Source organism: Gouania willdenowi, chromosome 12 (genome assembly GCF_900634775.1).
Source record: "Gouania willdenowi chromosome 12, fGouWil2.1, whole genome shotgun sequence".
In the NCBI taxonomy this organism is placed as follows: Eukaryota; Metazoa; Chordata; class Actinopteri; order Blenniiformes; family Gobiesocidae; genus Gouania; species Gouania willdenowi.
In genome coordinates this window covers 15,953,083-15,976,616 of record NC_041055.1, presented here as the reverse complement: position 1 = coordinate 15,976,616, position 23,534 = coordinate 15,953,083, and the positions used below count along the sequence as shown (strand labels likewise).

The following is a 23,534-nucleotide window of genomic DNA, read 5'->3' as shown; positions in this document are numbered from 1 at the left end:
TGTTGCATTAAAAAAACAGCTTTTTTTAATCCCATAAAAATGTTACACTTAAATGCCTATTGCATTAAGATACCCAGATCACGCTTCTGGCAAAACCTGAAGCTCAAGGTCATTCTGCTAAAGTTTCAGAAACAATGTCCAGCACTAATTCTGCACTGGCTGTATTTGCATAGCATGCATTCAATTTGAATAAATAGCTGGCAAAGACTGTGATGACAAACTGCTCAGAATAATGTAATGAATGTAGCACATGCACTGACAAATTGCCCAGAGTGAGCAGGTAATCTCCGTGGGAATCCAGGTGAGAAGAAAAATGAACAAAGGCTGGAGAAGAATACAATTATTTGCCAAAAAACCATCTCTCTTGTACAGAATTCACCCTGAAGAGCAATATGTGGGAGCGCAAATAAAAGAATGAGAAAAAAAAAAATGCATGAAAGTTAAGATTGGAAAATAGATTGTAGGACTTAAAAATGTAGAAAAAAAAAATGAACATAATATAAATACATGTTATGTACAGGACCTAATCAAGCAGAACACTTTTTATTTTCTTTCCTCCCGATAAATTTTTTTATGTATATATACAGTATATATCATTTATGATTTTCAAACCTAAAATTAAACATGATGTTGCTAACATGATTAATCATTTTATTACATAATGTATATACAAGCATGCAATAAACTGGATATTCTAATATAAAATGTGCTTAATTTAAGAACAAACGTATCCTTCAATACCATTTAAATAGATATTGACAGCCAACTCCTCAATTCACTATTCATCAGAGTACGCTGTGCTTCTGTTCCATAGACTCTTCTATAAACAAACATATGTATCCACACCTGACAAACTCACTGGGGCTCACACACAGGTGTAACCATAGGCCAGGGCATATCAGGTAAAGGGCTTTGGAGTTCAATAGGCTGAGGTGCCGCTGGCTGACGATTAGGCCAGTTAAAGTCCACACCGTTCTTTTTCAGCGCAGCCAGGTGTTTGATGTCCAACGTTGTAAAGGTTGTGAACTGAACCTGATTCCTTTTGCTTGTAGGTGAGTGAAGAGGCTCACTGCGGTGGGGCCTCGCCAGCAGGGTGGCTGAACGGTTCGCCATGGGGTCGATGGCTTTTACTTTGAAATGCTGCTGGGAGCTGCTCCTGCTGCGACCCAACGTGGCTGTTCTCTCTGGCATAGTGGGGATGCTGATGGTCGGGAGGCATTGGTGGTCCGTCGCCTCCATTGAATGCTGTGGCTTCATCGGGTGATGGAGCTCTCGATTTAGTGTGGACACCTGAGTTGGAGCCCCTGGGGGAGGAACGTGAGGATTGTCACTCCCTAACCAAACCCAGTCATGCTTGTGACCTTTGGGGTCAGCATGTGGTGCTGGGTTTGCCTGTATTGGTGTTTTGTGATTGCGGAAACAGAGATTATATGATAGACAGTTTAGCAAAAAAGCCAAAATAGCAAGACATGAGACCCCCACCAAGGCATACATGCCAATTTCCATGTCTGACAAAGCTTTGAATGTCCTGATGAGGTTGCTCTCAATGACTTTTGGTGTTTTTGATTTTGGAGGTTCCTTTTTGGGTGTCAGTTCAGCTTTTATTACCCTGATCGGAGGATAGTTTGAGTTCTCAAGCATGTTTCCATAGTTTGGCTTAAGCCCTTGGTCGTTTGGAATGACAGCTGTGGGTTTGCTTGAGGCAGTGGTTGTGACAGGGTCGGAGGTCTCTCTCGTAGCTATGGTTGTCGGTCCTATCCATACAACATGAGGCATCATGTTTTTATTTGGAAGTGTTGATGTGGTTAGTTTTGCTGGGTTGGACTCTTCCTTGGTATTCACTTTACCTTGAGATTGCACTGTTTTTTTCAGTTCCCCCATAGCTTCAGATGCTCTGCTAACAAACTGGTTCTCTTCCACAGTATCTCTTTGCCCTGTTCCAGCGCTGCTATTCAGCAAGTTGATTTTGAGCAGCCCAGTGCCCACAGCCAGTTTGCTCTTCCTCTTTGACTTCTGGCACTCCTCGCAGATCCTCAGCTCCACCCTCACTAGCGCCCCCTGCCCTCCGCTTTCCCCTTGTGCGACCACAAATGTGAACTTAGGGGTGCGGCGCACTGTGGCCACACTTTCATCCGGGGTGGAGACAGTCAAAGAGTAGACGCTGCTGTCAAACAAATCCAGGGGAACAATCGCTCCGTCACTAAACTGAACCCAGCAGCTGACCAGTGCCTCCTGTGGAAGGAAATAAAAAAACAATGTTGACTGCAAGTGTATTAACTAACTAGTTGTTTATTATTATTATTATTATTATTATTATTATTATTATTATTATTATTATTATTAATAATAATAATAATAATAATAATAATACCATTTATTTACAGTTTATAGCACTTTTCAAAGTGCCTTCCAAAGGCAGCTATACATTAAAAAATAAAAAAAATATAAAGGTTTGGTCAGAGATTAAAACAGTTCAAAAAAACATAAAAAGAAGTTACAAGTTACAAAAAAAAGTTACCAGAGTGTTGGTGCCCGGACTGAAAAGACTCTAAAGTCCCCTTTAGTTTTCAGACGGGCCCTTGGAACACAGAGCAGACCTTTACCTGAGGATCTTAAGGTACGTGCTGGGGTATACGGTACTATAAGCTCTGTGAGGTAAGTTGGTGCAAGGCCATTTAGGGCCTTAAAAGTAATCAATAAAACCTTAAAATCAATCCTAAAACATACAGGGAGCCAGTGTAAAAAAATGCTAAAATGGGGATAATATGGTCATATTTCTTGGTTTTTGTTAAAATCCTGGTAGCTGAGTTCTGAACAATTTGAAAACAGTTCATGGAATTATTAATTAATTAATCATTAATAATCCAAACAAGAAAAGATAACAGCATGTAAAATTGACTTTTTGTTTTTAAAAGTTAAAACTATTCTAGAAATGTTCCTCAGGTGATAAAAACAAGACTGTACTTTGTGGTGGTTCTTAACCACAGGTTTGATGTCACTGAGGACTGAACCGGCTAATGTAGGAGAGTGTTTTGTACTGTTTTGTGGTGTGATAAGTAGATGTTCTGTTTTTTCTGGATTCAGCTTAGTGAACTCAGGTTGACAGGGCTTAAATGGCAGACATCATGTATCATCAGCATAAACATGAAAGGAAACACCATGTCTCTGGATAATGTGCCCCAGGGGAAGCATATATAAGGAAAATAAAATTGGTCCTAAGATTGACCCCTGAGGCACGCCGTAGTTAATAAATGAAAATCATGACCTGTAGCCGTTTGCCGAAACGCAGAACCTCCTATCTGATAATAGGATGAAAACCATCTTAAAACTGTCCCTGATACCCCAACCCACTGTCTCAATCTTTCCAGCAGGATATTGTGGTCAACTGTATCAACTTCTGCACTAAGGTCAAACAGCACAAGTACAGAGCACCTACCATCATCAGATGCCATTAAAATGTCATTTGTCACCCTTAGCAGCAGGGTTGGGGTCAATTACATTTTTGAGTTACAATTACGTTTTCAATTACCCCTGCTCAATTACATTCAATTACGATTACAGCGATCAGCATTTTTTCCAATTACGATTATTTATTTATCCTCAGAAAGTCAATTACAATTACATTCTCAATTACTTAAATTACAATTAATCACTATTACTGAGCCGGAAATAAATAACCAAATGAAAGTTAACCATCCTCGTGTGTTAGCTTTCTGTTAGAATCTCTTATGATGTCTAAATCAAATGTAAAATACACTAAAAACAAATATATTTGATCTAATCTCTTTCCTATCTATTGGTTACCTTATTAGGCTTCCTAATTAATGAAAATATAGGTTTTAATATTTTTGGTGTGGGCGTCTGAGCCTTTGTTGTGTCAGTATACCCCTCGATTTCATTTTTATTTTATTTTTTTTTTTTTTAATGGTAAAATGTGAAAAAGCTAGATATGAAACATATTAGTTAACTACATATGTATAGAACTGTACATAGAACTGTAACATGGTTCCCCAGTTTTGCGTTAAGATATAATTGACCATTTTTCTAGAATTTTTATGGCAATTACAATTACAAAGTCAATTATCTAAACTCAATTACAATTTAATTATGATGATGACAGCAAATTTGTTTTTAAATTACAATTACAATTATAATAACCATAACCCTGCGAAGCAGTGCAGTGTCCGTGCTGTGATATTTTTGAAATCCGGGCTGAAACTTTTCAAAAAATATTACTATTTTCTAGTGCAGCTTGAAGTTGTGCAGATACTATTTTTCACTTATTATTTATTTATTTATTTTTTTTAACCCTTCAAAGCTCAATTCTTTATTTGTGTTTGATCTAGTGGCCCTAGGAACAAGGTGAATAGCATATAATTCACTCAGTAGAGTCAAAAGGGTCACACTAAGAACACGATTAGCCAATCAAATCACGTTAATACACAATGACACGTTTCCTGGAACTGATGTGAGTGACAGGATCAGCTCAGACCTAACCTATATTTGGATTTGAATGCATTACAAATTGCCCAGAGCAGAGCCTTAACAGCTTGCCATCACAAACGCAATTGGCTGGTCATCCTCACTGGCACGTTTCTAATAGTTAGTTATTGAGCGACCAGTAACAGCTGGAGGTAAAGTGAGCGGCTATAGACCGGCTAATTGCTGGCCCATGCCTGCGATAGGGATTTGGGTTTGAAACAGGCACGCAGCCATGGATAAATGTGTGAGTGAGCTTTATAAAACTATCATCTCTGACTCCATCTCGTTTCCACATGCAGCACGTGTCTGAGCTGTAAGAACAATACAAATTATCCTTCCACTCTTCAGATTGCTGTTGCATAAATCCACTTTGCTGAGGCAGTTCTCATCAAAAAAAAACTCTCTTCACAGAAAGCCACCATATCTTTGCTGGAAAAGAAACAATTTAATTACTTATTACGTTATCATATCGAGTTCAATGTATTAAACCATCCTCCCACAGAAGGGCCATACTTCAACTGTTTTGTAGCACGCTGTTAACGTTAGATATTGTGTCTTTATTAGTTGTCTGGAACAATGGAAACAAAGAGGCACAGAGTCAAATACAAGTTTAATGAAAATGTATCTTTCGCCTTTAGAATTCTTCATTAAAACATCGCTGCTTTCAAGAAAAGCTCTTTAAAACTCCATGTAAGTAGTATTTAATTGCTCCTTGCAAGGAATCCACTTTTTTCTTCCGAGGTTCAGTCCATTTATTACCACTACTGATCACCAAAGTTGTATTTTATTTTAAATTTCCAAATCAGACGAAGAAAGGGGACGTATGCTACACTTTTATAAATTAATTTTCCTCATTCGACTACTCGCTGTGCTTTGATAAAAATGCCCAATTTATAAAACTGTCTTTGCCAGCTGAGATGAACATATGAGTGCAATTCTTATGTTAATAAATATGAATATGATTGACTGTGTAAAACCCTGTTGGTGGAACATATACAAGACTTCTTTACATTTGAGTTACGGTAAATGAAGAATGTAAATTTGATCTTTTACAACGTTCTGACCTACAGGAAGCTTTTTTGGCAATATTTTTTAACTCATGAAATTAAAAAAATATGTCAGTAGATGTTAGCAATAAAAAAAAAAAAACATCCACTTCTGACATTTTCAACTGACATCTCTAAATGTTAAAGAACATTTAGAAACTTTGCTCTAATGAGAAAATGAAAGCTTAGAAAAATAGAACGTGCACTTCCCCTTTGGTATCAAATCACAGTCATCCAAAAACTGCATTTGTTTAGAGACGTACGCTCTCTGAGGAAAGCCCGTCTGGAGACATGACAGTGACGTACGATCCCATAACAGAACATCAGAAAGTTTCACAATATGTGGGTTAACAAGATAAAGGCAAAAAGGTAGAGCTGTAAACAACACAAGTGTTATTTTGAGTGCTTTCCTTTCGGGAAATCCTGGCCTTTAAAAAATATTTAAAAAGGTTTCTAAGGTTTCTGACAGGTTAAGGCTGCGTCTCATTCTCCCCCTTACCTCTCCGCCTTAGCCCTACCCCTCTGAAATGTGTGTTCACGAGAGGCGGAGGGGTGTCCCATTCCACTATTGTGTAGAGGCGGAGGTTATGTCACTGTCGTAAAAACTCTGCACCCCCCGCCGCCTGTCCCACCCCACAGCTACATGAGCACCTTTGCTCTCCCAAGACAGTAGCAACCGATCACTGAAAAATCTAAATACAACAGTGACACTAAGGGTGCTTTCACACATATAGTCCCATGTGACCATGTGAACAGTATGAGGAAGAGAGACAAGTAAAATAAATGAATGATGTGGGAGTAATACGGAAGGGCTTGTGGAAATGTGTGTGATGTGTTTGTTTGTGTGCTGACAAAGCGGCTGTGAAAATGGATGGATAGAATGATGGATATTTGTGTGTGTGCTGCCTGATGGAGCGCTGGGTTGTGAGTGTGTGTGATTGCTGTGTGTTGCTGCTGAGCTATCACTGCATGGAGTTGCTCCGTTCCTGGGACAAAGGTCTTCTCTGCCTTTTTTTTGCTGGCTCCGCCATGATATAAGTTTGAGAAAAGTGAATTTGAAGAAAACCGTGTGCAGCCACGGGGCTGGTCATAATCTAGCATTAGTTTGTATTGGGCTGTCGTGAAGCAGCATGTCTTGCCACCGAGTCGGTGGCAGGGAAAGTTGCAAGTGTGGTTTTCTGGCCAGAGACAGCCGGGAGAAAGGAAAGACCCCCCAATCACCCCATAAACACTTGTTTTGCCCTCACAGGGACTACAAGCAGGATTTATTAGGGTGAAAAAGTTACTTAGTTCTGCTTTAAGACTTTTCAGGCTCTTATGAGAAACTTGATGTATAAATGGATCTGTTGACTGAGGAATTCTCAATCATCCAGCTGTTGACCAATCCGCGTCAAAACTCTGTTTGTTACCAGTCATCTTTGTTTTGCGACATTGGTACAATTGTCTTTTGTAATAACTGTTTTCATCTGTTTTATATGTATGCGCTTTTATCTTGTGAATACTAATTGTGTTTTTGTTTTTAAAATGGACTCCTGAGTCTGAAATAAAGAATGATGATGATGCGTTTATGTGGGTATTCATTAAAGGCTCAGTAATTGTGATGAATTGTAAATAAACTTTAATAATTGAGAATGTATTTATAATTGACTTTCAGGATAAAAATAATATTTGTAAATTTAATTGGAATTGGAAAAAATGCTGGTCACTGTAATCGTAACTGAGTTGTAAATGAACATGGAAAATTGAAGACGGAATTGTAATTGAAAAATGTAATTGACCCCAACCCTGGTTGTAGAGCAGGTATGTGAAAACCTCACGACTAATGTTCCTCACGGTTTTACATTAACCCAGTAATGCACTTAAAATCTTTGTGTCTCGCTTTTTTTTTGTTCATGCACTTACCTGTTTGAGCTGTGTGATCGTCTCCCGTGTGGTTGCTGTGGCAACGATGGCCCTATTGCTTCCTGGGCTCACTCGGAGTGACAGAGAGAGTCCTGAAACTAGCTGCACCCCCAGCTCTGTCACACTCACTTTATCGTCCAGCACCCTGATGCTCCTCTCAGCCAGGACGGACGATGTTAGAGGGGACAGCACCTGGAACAGGTGCGTTATAATGAATTATCCACCAGAATAAAATGCACGTATGGACAGATAAACACCGTAGATTTGTACAGAGGTGTAAAGAGTACTGATATATCCTACTCAAGTAGAAGTACTGTTTGTTGATTTAAGTTGTACTCAAGTACAAGTAAGTCATACTTAAAAAACTCAAGTACAAGTAAAAAGTAGCTCAATTAAATTGTACTCACAGTAAAAGTTACAAGTTACTTTCACCCATCCATCTTTTTTTTTTGGTAATAAATCTTGCCACTGTTCCCTTGCGTACAGTAAACATCTCATATATAAACTTTAAATAAAAAAGACCAAATCTTGCACAATTGGAACTTAAAGTTTGTCAAAATTAACAATTATTTTTCAACGTACTTGTACTTCGGTAACCGTACCAATAGCACCAATGAATTCGGTTTTAAATAATAAATATCTCAGGCTCCAAGTATAGCTAAATTTATGAACTCATAAAACTGAGAAAATAACTTCCATTCAATGCTGTTTTGGCGCCGTGCATTACGTTTAACCTGATTGGTCAGCTATGATGTGATGCATTTGATTGTTCATCTGTTTATTTGTACCTCCATTAGCTTTGGCTTGAGCCGTTGCTACTCTTCATAGAGTCCATACCCAACAATACAATTTTCTCATTAGTGCAGTACACAATTACATATAACACATCACACAACAAAGCAAACAAATAACAACTAAAACAATTCACAAAACAAAACAAAAACAATTCATACAGTCAGACCTAGATCCAATTAACAATTAGATGATTGGTTATTTAGCAATATACAATTACAATATATCAATATACATTTACAGTTATTTATCAATATACATATGCATTTATGGATCACTTAAAACAAATCAAACGTACCCTATTTTATTGTATTCAGTAGCTTTCATCATTAGGAATCTAGAGTTGTTTTGTTAATAAATGCTCGTTCAGCAGTTTTTTTTTAATCTAAGTGTGTTATATTCTTGAATGATTTGTCTAGGAAGAGTAGTAGTAGTTTCACAATATCTGTTGATCATTTTAAAACAAAAAAATATATAATTTACTCAATAACAGTTGGGTGTAGAAATGTAACAAATGACTTTACTTCTTTTAATATAATGTAACCTTTATTCATCACCATAGTCAAATTTTACGGCATTTTACCCATTTTTCCTGAGGGGTAGAGGTGGACTGCATATTGCAGGCGCCTGGGGATAAGGGACTTGCTCAACATCCCACAGTGATGGCCCAGGTGAGATTCGAACCAGTGACCCTCTGATTACAAGCCCGCTTCATTTACCAATAGTCCATAACTCCATACCACAACTAAAAGATACAGCAACTCAATTACAGTAACGTGAGTACTTGTAATACGTTACTTTCACCTCTGGATTTGTACTACCTGTAGAGTCGTCATGCCCACAGCTCGGCCCTGCAGGATACTCCCATCTTGTAGCCTGGCTATATCTGGATCTACCGTTTTTAGAAAAGAGCGAACCAGATTGGTCACATCAATCTGTGAAAAAAAAAATAAATTGTACTATAATGGTCAAATAATAATCAGTTGTGTGAAATATTTTAGAATATTCTTTTCATTTATTTATTTATTTTTTATTTCCAAGCCTTAAGAGAACAACATACACAAAAACATTATTTCTAGAAGATATGGAAAGTGTTTACCTGCCACTCAGAGCCCAAGAAGTGCTCCACAGGTTCTCCTCCTGCTAGAGCCTCTGGTACACCAGCAGAGTCTGCCGTGGCCACAAAGCGCGTGAGCACCCTCACTGGTGTGTGCTGGTACTGCAGCATACAGCCTCTGCCTTTCCTCATTTCCTCCTCTTCCTCACTGTCCCATGTCGACCTTGCACATAAAGATAAGTAATCACAATAAGTCACATATTTCTTGCTGAGAGCTCGGTTCTACTTTATTGTCTGTCTGCTGGGTAAGAAGTTTTAGTGGCAAACATCATTTATGAGTCTCGTTCTTAAGACAAGAGCACAATGTTAAAGCTCCTGAAGACAAAATCTAGATGGAGATTTCTTGGCCGTTGATTTGCAATCTGACTGAGTTCCATTTCCTGTTACTTAGAGAGCCTAGGTGTGTTCTGCAGTGAATTACAATTGGGCCATAACGTGTATTTTCTTTTCAAATAAAAAAAAACTACACATATTTAGCTTTAGCATATGGCTTTGCTGTGATGTGGAAAATTGTGTTAAGTTCAAGCTGCACAGTGGATTTAAACAATATTTTTAAGAAGTAAATGTATTCATATTTTTACAAAGAAAAAAATTAGAAGTTAATTTATGATGTTGAAAGTTTGGTCACGGCAGGTTATTTGAAGGGGATCATGTTGGGTGTGGGATACATGTGTATGTGTATATACGTATATATGCATATGTGTGTATCCATAAAATGAAGAGTCCGTCCTTAAGACTGCTCTACTGTAAAGTGCCTTGAGATACCATTGGTTATGATTTGGCGCTATACAAATAAAAGATTGATTGATTGATTGATAGTGGTTGACTAAAACAGGCCTGTTGGGAACAATTGTACTTCAAAATAAAATACGATGATCTTATACTAAGTATAAGTAAAGTATAATATAACAATAAACCAATTCACATCAAACAATGATTAAAAATTGTATCTAGAACTACATTAAATACAACAGGATATAATATGTCAAGTCATTCTGGTTGAATAATAAAACATGGAATCTCTCACAGAAGGTCTGAAAATGGCTCATGTGTAAATATGTATTTTTGTGACAGCATACTTATTAAGAAAATACTAAAGTATGCACTCTTCTCAAGCACATAGGCTGCTATTATTTAAAGGATTAACATCCAATACTTGTTTATAATTCAACTTAAAGAAAACATGTCTAGATACACTTTAGTGTAACACTTAAATCTAGCTGAACTCAACGCTGGCTGCTCAAAATAACGAGAATAGCACATTATATCTCAATAACGTAGGCTCCATCTGATTTCATATAAATGGGCTTTAATATTACAAAGTCTTGAGTTGAAATTTTGTATTATTTTGCATGTTAGTGACATCATAGCATAGTTGTTGAAATATCAATTAGCATGATGTTAGCCACTAGCATAACAAAACTCTAAAATGAGATGCCAAATGAGCACTCTGCTTTGATAGCTTTAGCACAGGCTACATACAGTACATTAATGCAGTAGATCCAATGTGTTCAATGTTACTTGTAAAGGGTTATCTGCCTGAAAAAAAAAACTGTTACTTTAAAAGCGAATTTGTGCAGAAAATAGCTTCAGTTTTTCTATTAAATACTGTATCAAAATTATATTTTGTGGATCAATATTTTCAGCAAAGCAGATTTTATTATCGGTTGAAAATATTGTACCTGAGACACTGACGACAACCAAGCAGTAAACACAACACTGTTTTTACATAAGCTACAATTTTTTTTAAATTATTTATCCTGTGTTTGTTGAATCCTGAAAAATGTCCTCCATTTTGGTGTTGTCGATATTGCCACACACACGAGGGATAATGGGATTGTAGTTATTCTTTAAGCACATACAGAGTTTATCAAATGTCCCTTATTTCCCACGGTGTGTTAACAAATGTAGACTTCTGTCAACCCGAAGGTAGTCATTCAAAGTTATATGTAGCTCATTCATGCAAAGCTTTTCTAAATCTGAAAAATAAGGGTGCTGGTTAAGTAGACGCTAAATACGGGCAAGAGTGGGTGAGTGACCATACTTGACAATGCAAACAAAAGCGTGTAGAATCACTAAAAGAAGACAGTTTAAGTTTTTCATTAAAAATCTATGCACTAACATATAAAACTTAATTTGGATTCTAAAACTTGCTTCCTTGCCTCAATATGAAATAAATATTTCCGACTTTTGTTCAAAGTCACACTTGCTACAATGGGGCGCCGATTGTAAAGTTGCGCATGCTAAAATAAACAGCAACATTCAGCAACAAACCACATTTTTTTTTATTGTTACATTTGACCAGATTTACAGCAATATTTGTGAAATTTGTCATATTTCTTTTCTCGTAAAAATATAATGTCAATGTTAAATCTAAATGTTCAATATAAATCTAAATGTTAAATCTAAATGATTAGGGGTGAAACTAAATATTTAGCTAATATGCAAATTCACCGGTAGTACCAAAATAAAAGCTCATTCTGGTGAATTTGCATATTAGTTACATATTTAGTTTCACCTGTGACATTTAGATTTAACATTTAGATTTAGATTCAACATGTATATTTAACTTTGACATTATATTTTTGCGAGAAAAAAATATCACAACTGTATTAGTAAATCTGGTCAAAAGTAACGTAAAAAAATTCACATGCATTTTTTAAACGTGGTTTGTTGCTAAATGTTGCAAAAAAGTTGCTGTTTATTTTAGCATGTGCAACTTTACAATCGCTGCCCCATATGCGGAATTGTTTTGCTTATAGCATTTTGCTCACAATAGCACAACTGCATTAGGCTTTTAATATGCGCCATGAACACCTGGCCAGCTGCTGGAAAATAATGACAACCAGCAGTGCTTGTTGACTTCTGCTCAGTCACTGCACATAATAGGTGACCTTTATTTTAAATGAATTGAAGCTAAATCAACCAGGCTGGCACAGTGGAGTGGTTAGTTTGCAGGTGACGGAGGTTAAGCTATGAACTCTCCTCCTCCCTTCAGCAATGATTATATCATTAGCATACGCACAGCTGGTCTGCCACTCACCACGCCACAGGTATGCTCCAGGCTCACTGGTTATGTGTTTAAACCTGTCAGGAGCTAGAGTCCAAATAAACATCATTACCATATAGCCTGAGGTCACAGTTTAACACAAGATAGAGATGCTACTTGAATTAAATCATTGAAAATAAACGGCATAAAGCTACGTCATTTTAATGCTGCTTTCTAACCTCATTATTTCATGCCTCATTATAACAGTAATACACTTCAGATTCTGTTTTCTTTAACGCTCTGGAAGACATTTAATATACTTAATTTCACACTTCATACACAAAAGTTTACCTTTTATTCTGAGGTATTCTTGAGGTAAAATCTATAACTGATGTAACATAAAACCCATTTGATGTGCCTTCACTTGCCAACTCTCTTAGAACTGTGATTTGTGACCCAGTATCTCTATGTGGGTCTGGGTATTGAATGTTTGGGGAAATAACAGTCCAACAGCCGTCATTAGTATTGACTCTGAAAATAATGACTTTACTGTACGTATCGACAGTAAAAACCCACTAACCTTTATCTTCAGGGCAACTGTGATGCCGCAGTGCTCGCATACTACACCTAATGCAGTGGGAATGGATAGGATTTTTTTTTTTTTTTTTTAATCACACATATCAGGAATATATTGTACCACTCAATGTAATAACATTGTATTCTTTTAGATTCAAATGCTGGAAGTAAATCTGCGACTGTGTCGATGAAGCTGATGCCAAAGAAGAGATTAACAGTTGTAAATTTCTACCATAACACCGTATCTGGATCTTTAAACATTCAAAGGAGATCATTAAACACTTGATTTAATCTGATAGTGCAGTGGTTCTCAGTTATTCAGGTCAACAGACATTTTATGACTTCCTGGCACCAAAACCTATAATCACACTATATAAAATGTAAAATCTATATGGTAACTATTTATTATTAGTTGTTAGTGTAATAAAGGAAGGGCACACTGAGCTATTCAATTTCAAAACTGCTTATTCCACATTTCACCTTCATTAGTTAGATTTATCTATTATCTTTTCTGTAGTTTACAGGACTATAAACCTTGCGTGAAATTAGAACTTCATACATCACAAATACCATGCCCTACATCTATATCTAACTCATTCAAACAGCATCATTACTAGAAAACACTAGTATAAAGGGATTAAATAAGAAAGACACACTAAGTTATACTAGAACACAGACATGTTCATGGCAATTTCCCAAAAGCAACCCCATAAAGGCAAAAAATAGCCCTTAATGTCTTTAAAGAAGCACCAAAGCCTCCAACGTTTTTACTGTTGTCTTTTCTAAGTGCCCGTCACACATTAGCAGACACATTCAATAACCAACCAGGCTGGTCGACAATAACCATTGACGAGAACAACAATTGATAAAAATCAAAAGAAAGGAGGCCAAGCTATATGTCACTCGATCATAGTGTGAGTTGTTGATCAACCCATTAACCAACTTTCCAGACTGAGATCCATCACAGTCAACAGTCAACAAAGCAAAAATGTGATGATGTTTTTGAAATAAATAGACAATTTGACCAGTCTGGTCTGCTACGTTGTTTTTGGGGGTATTTTTGACAAGCAAGTGGAGGCAGACATGAAAACAGGTGGCAAAAATGGTCCAAGAGCGGCAAAAACATGGCAAGAAAAAGAGTGTAAAGTGACTAAAATGGACCAAAAGCAGTCAAGAGTGGCCAAAAAAATTGTAAATAAAGAGGAACCAGGTGGTATGTAATAACAAAATGTAGCTTAAATGGGCAAAATGTGACAGACATTAGTGAAAAAGGGCAAAACCTGGCGAACAAAAGTAAAAAAAAGGGCAAAAATGTGGAACAAAAAGAGGCAAAATGTAGGGAAAAAATTAAACAAGTAATATTTATTGGGCAAAAGTTTAGCTTCTTTGGTTGAAAAGTGGCCAAAAAAATTATAGACAGTTAAGGACAAAAAATGGATAAAAGTATCGAAAAGAACTAGAAAAAATAGGAAAAAATTTACATTTATTGGCAAAAGGTAGCTTAAGTCAGCAAAAAGTGTCAAGGGCTTAAAAAGTTACGCCTTTTTACAGTTTTCTGGCAGAAAAACAATTAAAATTAGGACAAAGATCCACATGTTGAGCATCACTGACTGTAAAACGGCTTCTACATGGTGTCACTGATAATGTAGTGGGCTGGTCTGGACAGAAAATGCCAGGGCTGATTTTTTGTCCCAGTCCACCCTTGGTATACAGTAACTATTTCTATTACCACAGAATCTATTTGATAGTTTTGGCTTTGATATTGATACTCCATCTGTTTAGCACAAACTTGATGCAAACTTTTTGCAATAATCTCTTTTAACCTGAGATTATATTTCCCGTGGCTGGCCCAGTCTTACCTCCTGTTGCTGGTGGTAACAGGCACTCTCCAGCCTTTGATCTGACTCAGCTCGGTATTGGCCACATCGATGTGCAAAGGTAAGCGAGGCAACCACACGCTCATTTCCAGCTGGGCGCTCAGGAAGCCATAAGTAAAGTTGACCATGACTGAGCTTTTCCCTCCTTTCTCCTTCCCATTTACATATAAGTAGTCACAGCGCTCCGACACCTGAGAAAAAGAGAGGGAGAGGCCACAGAGACAAACCAAAAATATAAGGTTAGATAAGAGAAAGTCTGTTTGTTTTCCAAATACAGCAATATTTTCTATTCTATTCTATCCCATTTTATTATTGATATAGATATTTACCTGATTGTTGATTACAAGAATATGGATTAAAATTTGATCAGTTGTTCCTGCGGACTTGTGTACAAGAACTACATTTTTAGTGTTTGGCAGTTTCATGACATGCACTCATTGATGTTTTATTTTCAGATTATTTTGGAAATAGTATGTACTTTCCTTGTGAAATAAAAAGCATCCATTTTTTTTAATTTATTTTTTCCCTCCTTGCTCTCGGAGGAGGAAGCGTTTTCCTTTGCCCCCTCCTTTTTCTCATGCCTGCTACTCTTTATCTTGTTTTTGTCTTGTCTTAATCTAATAGGAGCCTCTATCTGCATCCAGATCCAAGATCTAATAAATCATGAAATTGACCAGCTGGTCTCTCAATGCTATTGGTCAATTTTCTCAACAAGGAGGTCGGGCAAGGGAGAACCCGTATGTCCTGAGGATGTGGAAGACGTCCACCAGACCAGATTGGAATTGGAATTATGATAACAGGTCTTCTGCTGATTGGAACTGGCATATTCCTGATTTATCGCTAAGTTTGGATTACGTTGACAGCATTAATAGAAAGCCGCCAGTCATCGACAAAAGGGGCCGAACTCTCCGAACTCTCAGATGGAATCCATCGTTGTGAGGAGAAGCGAGTTCGTGTCAAGGGAAATGGCCACATTATTGGATATGAATGACCATGAATAATAGGGCTGGTAGTCAATGTTGTGACTAGCCCGTCTCAAAAAAACTTATCTTTTTCTTCATTTGGCCCCCTGAGATGAACAGTCTGTTTTTTCTCCACACTCTTCCATGGATGGTATGTTTTGACACTCTGACCACACTTTCCCATGAACACCTGGGATCTTCGTCTCAGCTAACTCTTGAGGTCATCTCTTCGGCAATGCCGTAGAAGAACTGTGCGAGACTGCAGCAAAGTCTCAGAAAACAGGCATACGCTCACACGAACACTGACCACTCCCACATTTTCACACGCAACCTGTTTTTTTCACCGTCTCCTCTGGCCCCACACCTCCTTCTTCCCTGCAGAAGACAACAGGAGGCGAAGCGCCGTATTGAATTGAATGTTGTGTTTGTTGGTTTTTGTCGCAATGTTTGCAGAAGAGTTTTTTCATGATCCCAAACTCCACCCCTCTCTACAAGGGCCTGGTTTGGTTTAGTCTTTTTTTTACCTCTTCTTCTTACACATTGTTCCATATTTCTCATTTAAGAAACGGAGCGCCGCCCTGCTGCTGGCTGCACCACAGTTCTCCCATTCCTGTCCCCCCATGTTATATATATACAGTATATATATATATATATATGTGATCTTTTCTTGATTCTTGGTTGGGATGTCACTAAAACTAAATTCCCCCTTGGTGATTAATAAAGTTTAATCAATCAATCAAAATAAAATAAAAAAATACATGTTCTATAGCTAAAATACAGAGGACAAATAAGAAATCTACCAATTCTCTCACTATAATCAGAACGCAATAGGCTTTGTGTTCAAGCCCTCCATTCCCACAGCCACCGCAGGCTCACACACCTGAATCTAATGAACATGTAATGATAAAGCCGGGTTTAACGCGCTATCACATTCAGGTGTGTTGAAACGGAAGAAAAGCCAAAAAGCAATGGCTCTCCTGGACCACTGGAAAGCTCTATTTTTGGGGTAGAAAAAAGCTAGTTATTTTTACCTCCGTCAAGGAGGTCATGTTTTCACCACTGTCTTTGTCTGTCTGTCCGTCCGTCTGTTAATGTGGATGTTTGCTAGCAGGATATCCAAAAACGTTCTGAACAGATTTAAATTAAATTTGGTGACAGCGTCAAAAGGAAGAATGAGTCTGATTTTGCAGAGGATCCAGAAGGCTTTAAACTTGGCAGAGGTTTGCGCTCTCTGAGTGCTCTTGTTGTTTGTGTGTTTTTTAACAATTATGGAACCAGGAGATGCAACACATAAAATCAAATATTCGTATTTGAGTGCATAGTCATAGCATAGTCTGTACTATAAAATCTCCAAAGAACTCATCTATGCTATGCTATGCTATGCTATGCTATCTATTCACTATTTTTCTCACCTCAGTTTGTATAGTGAACAGGCGCTAGCTTTTATTTGAGGGGCGGGGCCAACAGCACTGTTTCACAAACCGACAAAAAGGTACGAGAGCTGCCTCCAACATGACATCGGACTCCATTTCAACCAAATAAATATTATTGTTATAGCCGTAATACATTTTTGTACAAACACAACTTCATAACTAAATACATTGGTTTTCAGCATCAACAAAAAAGTGATTTTGGGGTTTAGTTACTGATCAAAGTTTGACAGTACACTGAAAGTTTAACCTTCTAATTTCAAATATGTAATGATGTGCGTTCTGTGGACCTAGCTCGGCCTCGTCATTCTCTTCCTTCGCGGTACTGTAGGTGGGATCATTCCGTGCCCCCGCCAACAGGAGCAATGAAGTGAGACACAGCTGTTGGTGTTTTATTTAAGATTAAAGACCTATCTCAACCACCGCCTCACTTATCTTAACAAACCAGTGGCTCCGCAGAGGTAATTGGAGAGCACTAGACTGGAGAATAGAGTGTGCCAATGTAGAGTAGGATGTAGAAGAGGGCGGGTGGAAAAAAGTGGGAGGAAAAAGTAGAGGGAGGAATGAATTCTGAGGTAACTCAAGTTGAACTCTGCAAAAACGGTGATTGAAGGCCGTCTTTGAAAACTTTTCTCATCATGACGAGTGGTCATGATGAGAAAAAAGTCACTCCTGTTATAAATCAGTTTATAAAAATATTTGGAGTATGTAATCAAATGTTCAGCTATTTAAAAAAAAAAAAAAACACCAGAAAAATGTGTATTTATTAATTTCCTAAAAAATAGTTTGTTGTTTTTTGTTACTAAATACAGTATTCAAAAAGGTGTACATGTTCACTGTTAGCTGACATTTTTTTAACTAAATGTAGGGATGCGTGAATAACAAGACTTGTCCTTTTTTTAGCTGGAAATAAACAGAAGCAGCACACCTACATGTTTGTTCCTTTTCTAACAAAACAATGAAAACCAAGTCAAATGACAGTTTTTTTACACTTACAACACTTAAAACACTGAACATTCTCTTATCCTACATCATTTCATCATCGTCATATCAAATAATAGAATAGATCTTAGCTCCCAAGTTTCTCCTAAGATATTTTCGTCATTGTTTGGGGAGCCTGTGTGACATTAAATGTTATGATGTCTCAGTCTACACTCTGCTCTGGAACTGTACATCGCATTATATTGTCTCTAAACTTTGCTCTGTTTTCTTTTACACATTTATTTATTTATTTATTTATTTAACAGGGACAATGCAATTCAACATAATTACAAATATACCTTTACAGTGTACTCTCTGCCTGAATGTCTCTGTTCTCTTGTGTCTCTGTAGCCTCTCAAGCAGAGCCACACACACACATGGCTGAAAAAGCTCCCAATCAGGAGACAACTCCCCAGTTGTTCATCTCTATCCGTTCCCAAATCTAAGATGTGCAAATGCACCTTGAAAGTGTGTGTTCAGAATAATCTGAGTACAAGATAACAAATGAAGGTGTCTGTTTGTACGGTTACCGAAGTACACGTACGTAGCGTCTTAGGGTTAGGCTTGGGTTTAGGGTTAGGGTTAGGTTAAAAATCACAACAATTTTAGGGGTAAGGTTTAGGGTAAGGTTGAGTCTTAGTCACGCGACCTAAACTGACCAATGACTGACCTATCACGTGACCTAAACTGGCCAAATAGGGGCTGCATACGAATAGAATGTTGGTATATTGATACGGCAACCGTATGGATAGCCACTGCCATAACAAATGACCCCTGTAGCGTCATTCAGCTTCCGTACTCCTCTAGCCATTGAGAAAAACATGTCCATAGATACATTCAAAGTTATATAAAAATGTTGTTTCAAAGAGCAAAGAAATGTCAAAAACAAGATTATTATAACTTTATTTCTATCCATAAGCATGTCATAATCTTTAGGATGTAATCAAATCCTCAGAGGTGGTGAATTAATCCCTACATAAAATCAGATGAAAATCTTCTGGCTTCGTCTGTTTTCTCTTAGAGGGGTCATTGACCACAGGAAGTTCAGAGACACAATAAGAACTGGATTATATTTTTCTGCTGATACAGAAAATCATTACTAACACTGTCTGTTTTTCTTTCACTCTTAAGTCATCCTAATCTGTTAAACATGCTGCTAGTGTGTTGTTGAAACATATCCCTCTTCTTCTTGGGCTCTCTTTCCTGCTGTCATAGTGACATACACAAAGGTCATGACTCGGTGCTTACGGCCGTAGTGGGATCATAGGTTTAGTCACTAATGCAGTACTGGAAAGGAAGGTTTACCCACTATGTTTTAGCACACTTCTGCACATATTGTCAAGGCGCAGCAGCAGTCATGTATGATGGGCAGAGATAGGCACAAAAATGTGATTGTCTGATCCGAAGGCCTCGTTACCAACATTTACGTCAGCATTTAGAATAATGAGCAATCTGAGCATTGATACAGGTAAGAAAAAAGGGTTTGTGTATTTTTGTTTGTCATTACCTAGAGGTGATGTTATCACCAGTGTTATGTTGGTTTGTTTGTCTGTTAGTTGTATTATGTCAAAGGTAGTAAACAAATTTTAACCAAAGGTAGACCTTATGCCATGGAAGATTCCATTATATCTTGGAGGGGATCTGGATCTAAATACTGATTCTGGATCAGTTTCCAAAAATTGAAAAATCCCAATCTTTATAAAATTTGACTCAGATATGTTGGGTTGATTCCTCAACTACCCCAAGTTTCATTGGGAGCAGATCTGTATCGTGCATTTCATAAGGTGCGCATACGTTTCAACCTACTGTATCATTATTATTGCTGATGTAAATTTCTTACACGCCTTTAAAGCAGTGGTTCTCAATTTTTTTTTTTTGTCGAATCCCCTTTAGAGTGACGACATTTCAGTGAACTAGTGACTTCTCAATTCAAAAGTGGCCTTTTATAATGCAGAGAACACAGTACAGAGCCACAGAGTATCCATGCAGTAAACAAGTTAATACAGCAGTTACATATTATTGCATGATGTCGATCAGTCGGTGTTTGCTACAACAGCCGATGAATAAATACATGGGAATTATCTCAGAGTAGGAAGTTAGGCATAGGGCTTGTTGAATCTCCCCTTTATGGTAGGACAATACTGAAAAATTGACTAACTCCAAAACAACAAATGCAAAATGAATAATTATGGTCATAAAACTAAAGTTAAATAGAAAAGTGCTGATAAAACACAGCTGAAAACATTTTTATTTTGAAAATGGACTAAATTCTATTCCACGTGTTGTTTGTTCACTCTGGGTGATATTCTGCATCCACACAAAACTTTTTCCCAGTGTGAAGCACCTGCATTCATGAGCAAAGCATACAACGGTCAGTCCAAGATGAACTTTCTTAGTTGCCATGACTTACCTTGATCACGTTCACCTGTGTGGACCTGCAGGTGGTGTAATTAGTGACATCACTGACCGAGCCATTGGCCTCCACAGCCAGAGTCATGACTGGTACGGAAACTGCTTTGCCCGTGAGCACTGCCGTGTTCAAGAGATCCTTGTTCTGTGTTCAAAGAAAAACAGATGGAGACGATGGTTAGTGTTGAGTGTAGTGTGGGCAGAGTAAGAGTACTGCATATTCTAAAGTCTACAGAGTTTTTATTTAAATAGGAAGAAATTGTTTACTTTATGAGTTTAATTTATGTGCTTCATGTCAGACAATATAGACTCTAAGTGTTTAAGGGGAAATTATTTTTATTATTTGCATATGCAATTTAAAGGTCATTCTTTAACCATAAAAAAACAACAGCACCTACAGGTACATCTAAAAAAAAAAAAAGCAGAATATCGTGAAAAAGTTTAATACTTTTAGTCACTCATTTGAGAAAGTCAAACCCATATATGATATAGGCTCATGACACAGAGTGAAATATTTCAAGCTATTATTTCTTGAACGTTTGATGATTATGGTTTACAGATAATGAAAACCCAAAATTTAGTGTATAATAAAAAATATTACTAATAAAATTAAAATATTACATAAGCTCAATTTAAAAAAAAAAAAGATATTTTAAACAAAAATGTACAGCTTTTTAGATGTACATAAATATGCTACAAGGGTCTAAATGCCATATTTTGTGGTACAAATGAATAGAATTTGTAAGTCAGATGTAACGTGTAAAAAAGGGACGTAGTCTTACACCTAAAGTCCCATTGTGCATCAAAATGACACGTCTGCAAGTTTTAATCCTCTTAAGGCTTATGCTAGCATTAATGTAAATATACACCTTTTGCCTTTCATCAGCACGTATCCTACAATATCTAAGCAAATACACTCCATTTCAACCTCTCCTTGTAGCCTGCTTTTTCTAAGGTAGAGCTCAAGTTCACCTGAGGACAACCAGCGATTGCTTAAAAATGAAAAGTTCTAGGTGTGTATTAACACCAGCTTTATAAATCTATTAAGATTACAGTTATCTTTAAAAAAAAAAAAAAAAGTATTTAGTTTTTCTTCTCGAATTTTGTATTTTTATGGATTGAATGGAGAAAAGGTAAAGCAGTAAGTAAACTACATAACAGCCATTGTACACTCTCAAATCAAGAGTGTAAAATTATAAATCAGGATTGTATCTTCAAATATTTACCTTTGATAAAACCAAAAGTTAAAAAGCTGCTGTTCTATGGATGATTTGGTCCAATATTGTCATAAGGTCAGTAAACACATCTTTGCTCAAAGTTTGTGTCTGTCTTTGATTCACACACTTTCACACACGCGTTTGCTGGTCATAGTTTTAATCCATGTCCTTCAGGTTTCTCTTATCCAGTACCAATGTGTGAATAGCATGCAGCAGCTTTGTCAATGGACCAACAAGCAAACACTGTGTAAAGCAGGGGCCACCAACATAAAACGGGCCCTCAGGCATGTTCTAACAGCAGCACTATAGTCACCAATGAGCGCCAGCTAAAATCTGATTTACCTGCCCGTTTTCAAACTCATTCAATGTTTATTTTCACTGAAACAATGTGACAAATGTGTTATAGATGCTGCAGATTTGGTGTTTTGATTGTGATACAATTTCTTTATAAGAAAAGTGGATTTTTAGTAAATTACAAAATTGCTGAATTTTATAAGCATGTTGCATGTTTTTCGATTATTTAAAAGTTGTTCGTGCAATTTAAATGATTTATTATGAAATGTAATGAAAATAAAACAATTGCATTAATAGGATAAAAGCAGTTACATGTTGAAACTTAAACATTTCCTACCTTAATTATCTTACACTCTAATTTAAGTGAAACTTAAGAAGTTCTTATCAAACTGGTAACTCTCAAGATTTTTCACTACCTTTTTTTATTAAAGCCGCTTGCAGTTTCAGAAAGGTTGGTGACCCCTGTTGTAAAGTATATTGAGAAGAAAGAATGACAGTATAATAGCATAATAGAACCTCAATAGGAAGTTCTATTATTATTATTATTATTATTATTATTATTATTATTATTATCAGGTGCGAGGTTGACTGACACTTTGTACAAAGTGTAGCTGATTGAAAATGTAACTGTCATGTTGTAATGGCCACATGCGTGTAATTTGTGTGTGTCCCCCAAAACACACAAGTGAATCCCAAAAACAAATAAAAAAAAACCTCAGGAAAATGCAAAAGACAAGAGCACTCGGAGCGCAAAGTGACCAATCTCCTTTGCCAGATATTGGCAGTTATCCTTGATCAGTTTTCCTGATCACAGTACCATGATCATTCACACTTTGAAAGTCACCAGCAGTAGAAGCAGCTAAAGAGATGAACATAGGGATTCATAGATTTTTCATGAATACAGAGCCCCTTCAAAATTTAATGGAACCTTCCGTAGCTTAAGTTCTATCTTTATTTGGTGGTTTTGACGTAATCCTGCAAACGGATAAAAAAAATAATAAAGCACGGTGAAAATATTATCGTCTTGCTTCATATCTTTTTACTCCAAAAAGTCATAATTCATTCGGACCCAAAATAAATGCACAGTTTCAATAGAGTATTGAGTACTAAGCTTATTTTTCAGTCTAATACATCTTGATGAAAGATGTAGCCGAAGGTCTTGTAACAATGCTGAAACACATTTGTACGACAGCAGGGACGATGGACAGAGCGAGTGTTGGCAAGTCTATCAGTGATTAAACCACGGAAATACACTCAGACAATTTTGATTCATCTAAATCCCACTGATGGAAAACTCAAAATGGAAAGAATGTGATAAACCTAAAAAGTAATTTTCTACAATGATTGTGTCTGGCACATCTTGATAAAACAGACCTGTAAGAAATTATATTACTCAAGGAGCAGCAAGTCTCTCCAAACCAAGACCTGAATGTGATTATATTTCTAATCTTCCAAACCTA

The 23,534-nt window shown here is 37.0% G+C and overlaps 1 protein-coding gene across 1 annotated transcript in view; it reads right to left on the bottom strand.

Annotated features, from left to right (window-relative positions):
- Positions 1 to 855: 855 nt before the first annotated feature.
- Positions 856 to 23,534, bottom strand: part of LOC114473707 (transmembrane protein 132D) — a 62,969-nt gene continuing 40,290 nt past the window's right edge. Inside the window, exons 6-11 of the mRNA XM_028463476.1 lie at positions 20,565 to 20,708; positions 14,764 to 14,972; positions 9,322 to 9,502; positions 9,044 to 9,157; positions 7,431 to 7,622; positions 856 to 2,232 (exon numbers count right to left, since the gene is read on the bottom strand). Of these exons, the coding sequence (XP_028319277.1) occupies positions 856 to 2,232; positions 7,431 to 7,622; positions 9,044 to 9,157; positions 9,322 to 9,502; positions 14,764 to 14,972; positions 20,565 to 20,708 (2,217 nt within the window). The remainder of the gene's footprint in view (positions 2,233 to 7,430; positions 7,623 to 9,043; positions 9,158 to 9,321; positions 9,503 to 14,763; positions 14,973 to 20,564; positions 20,709 to 23,534) is intronic.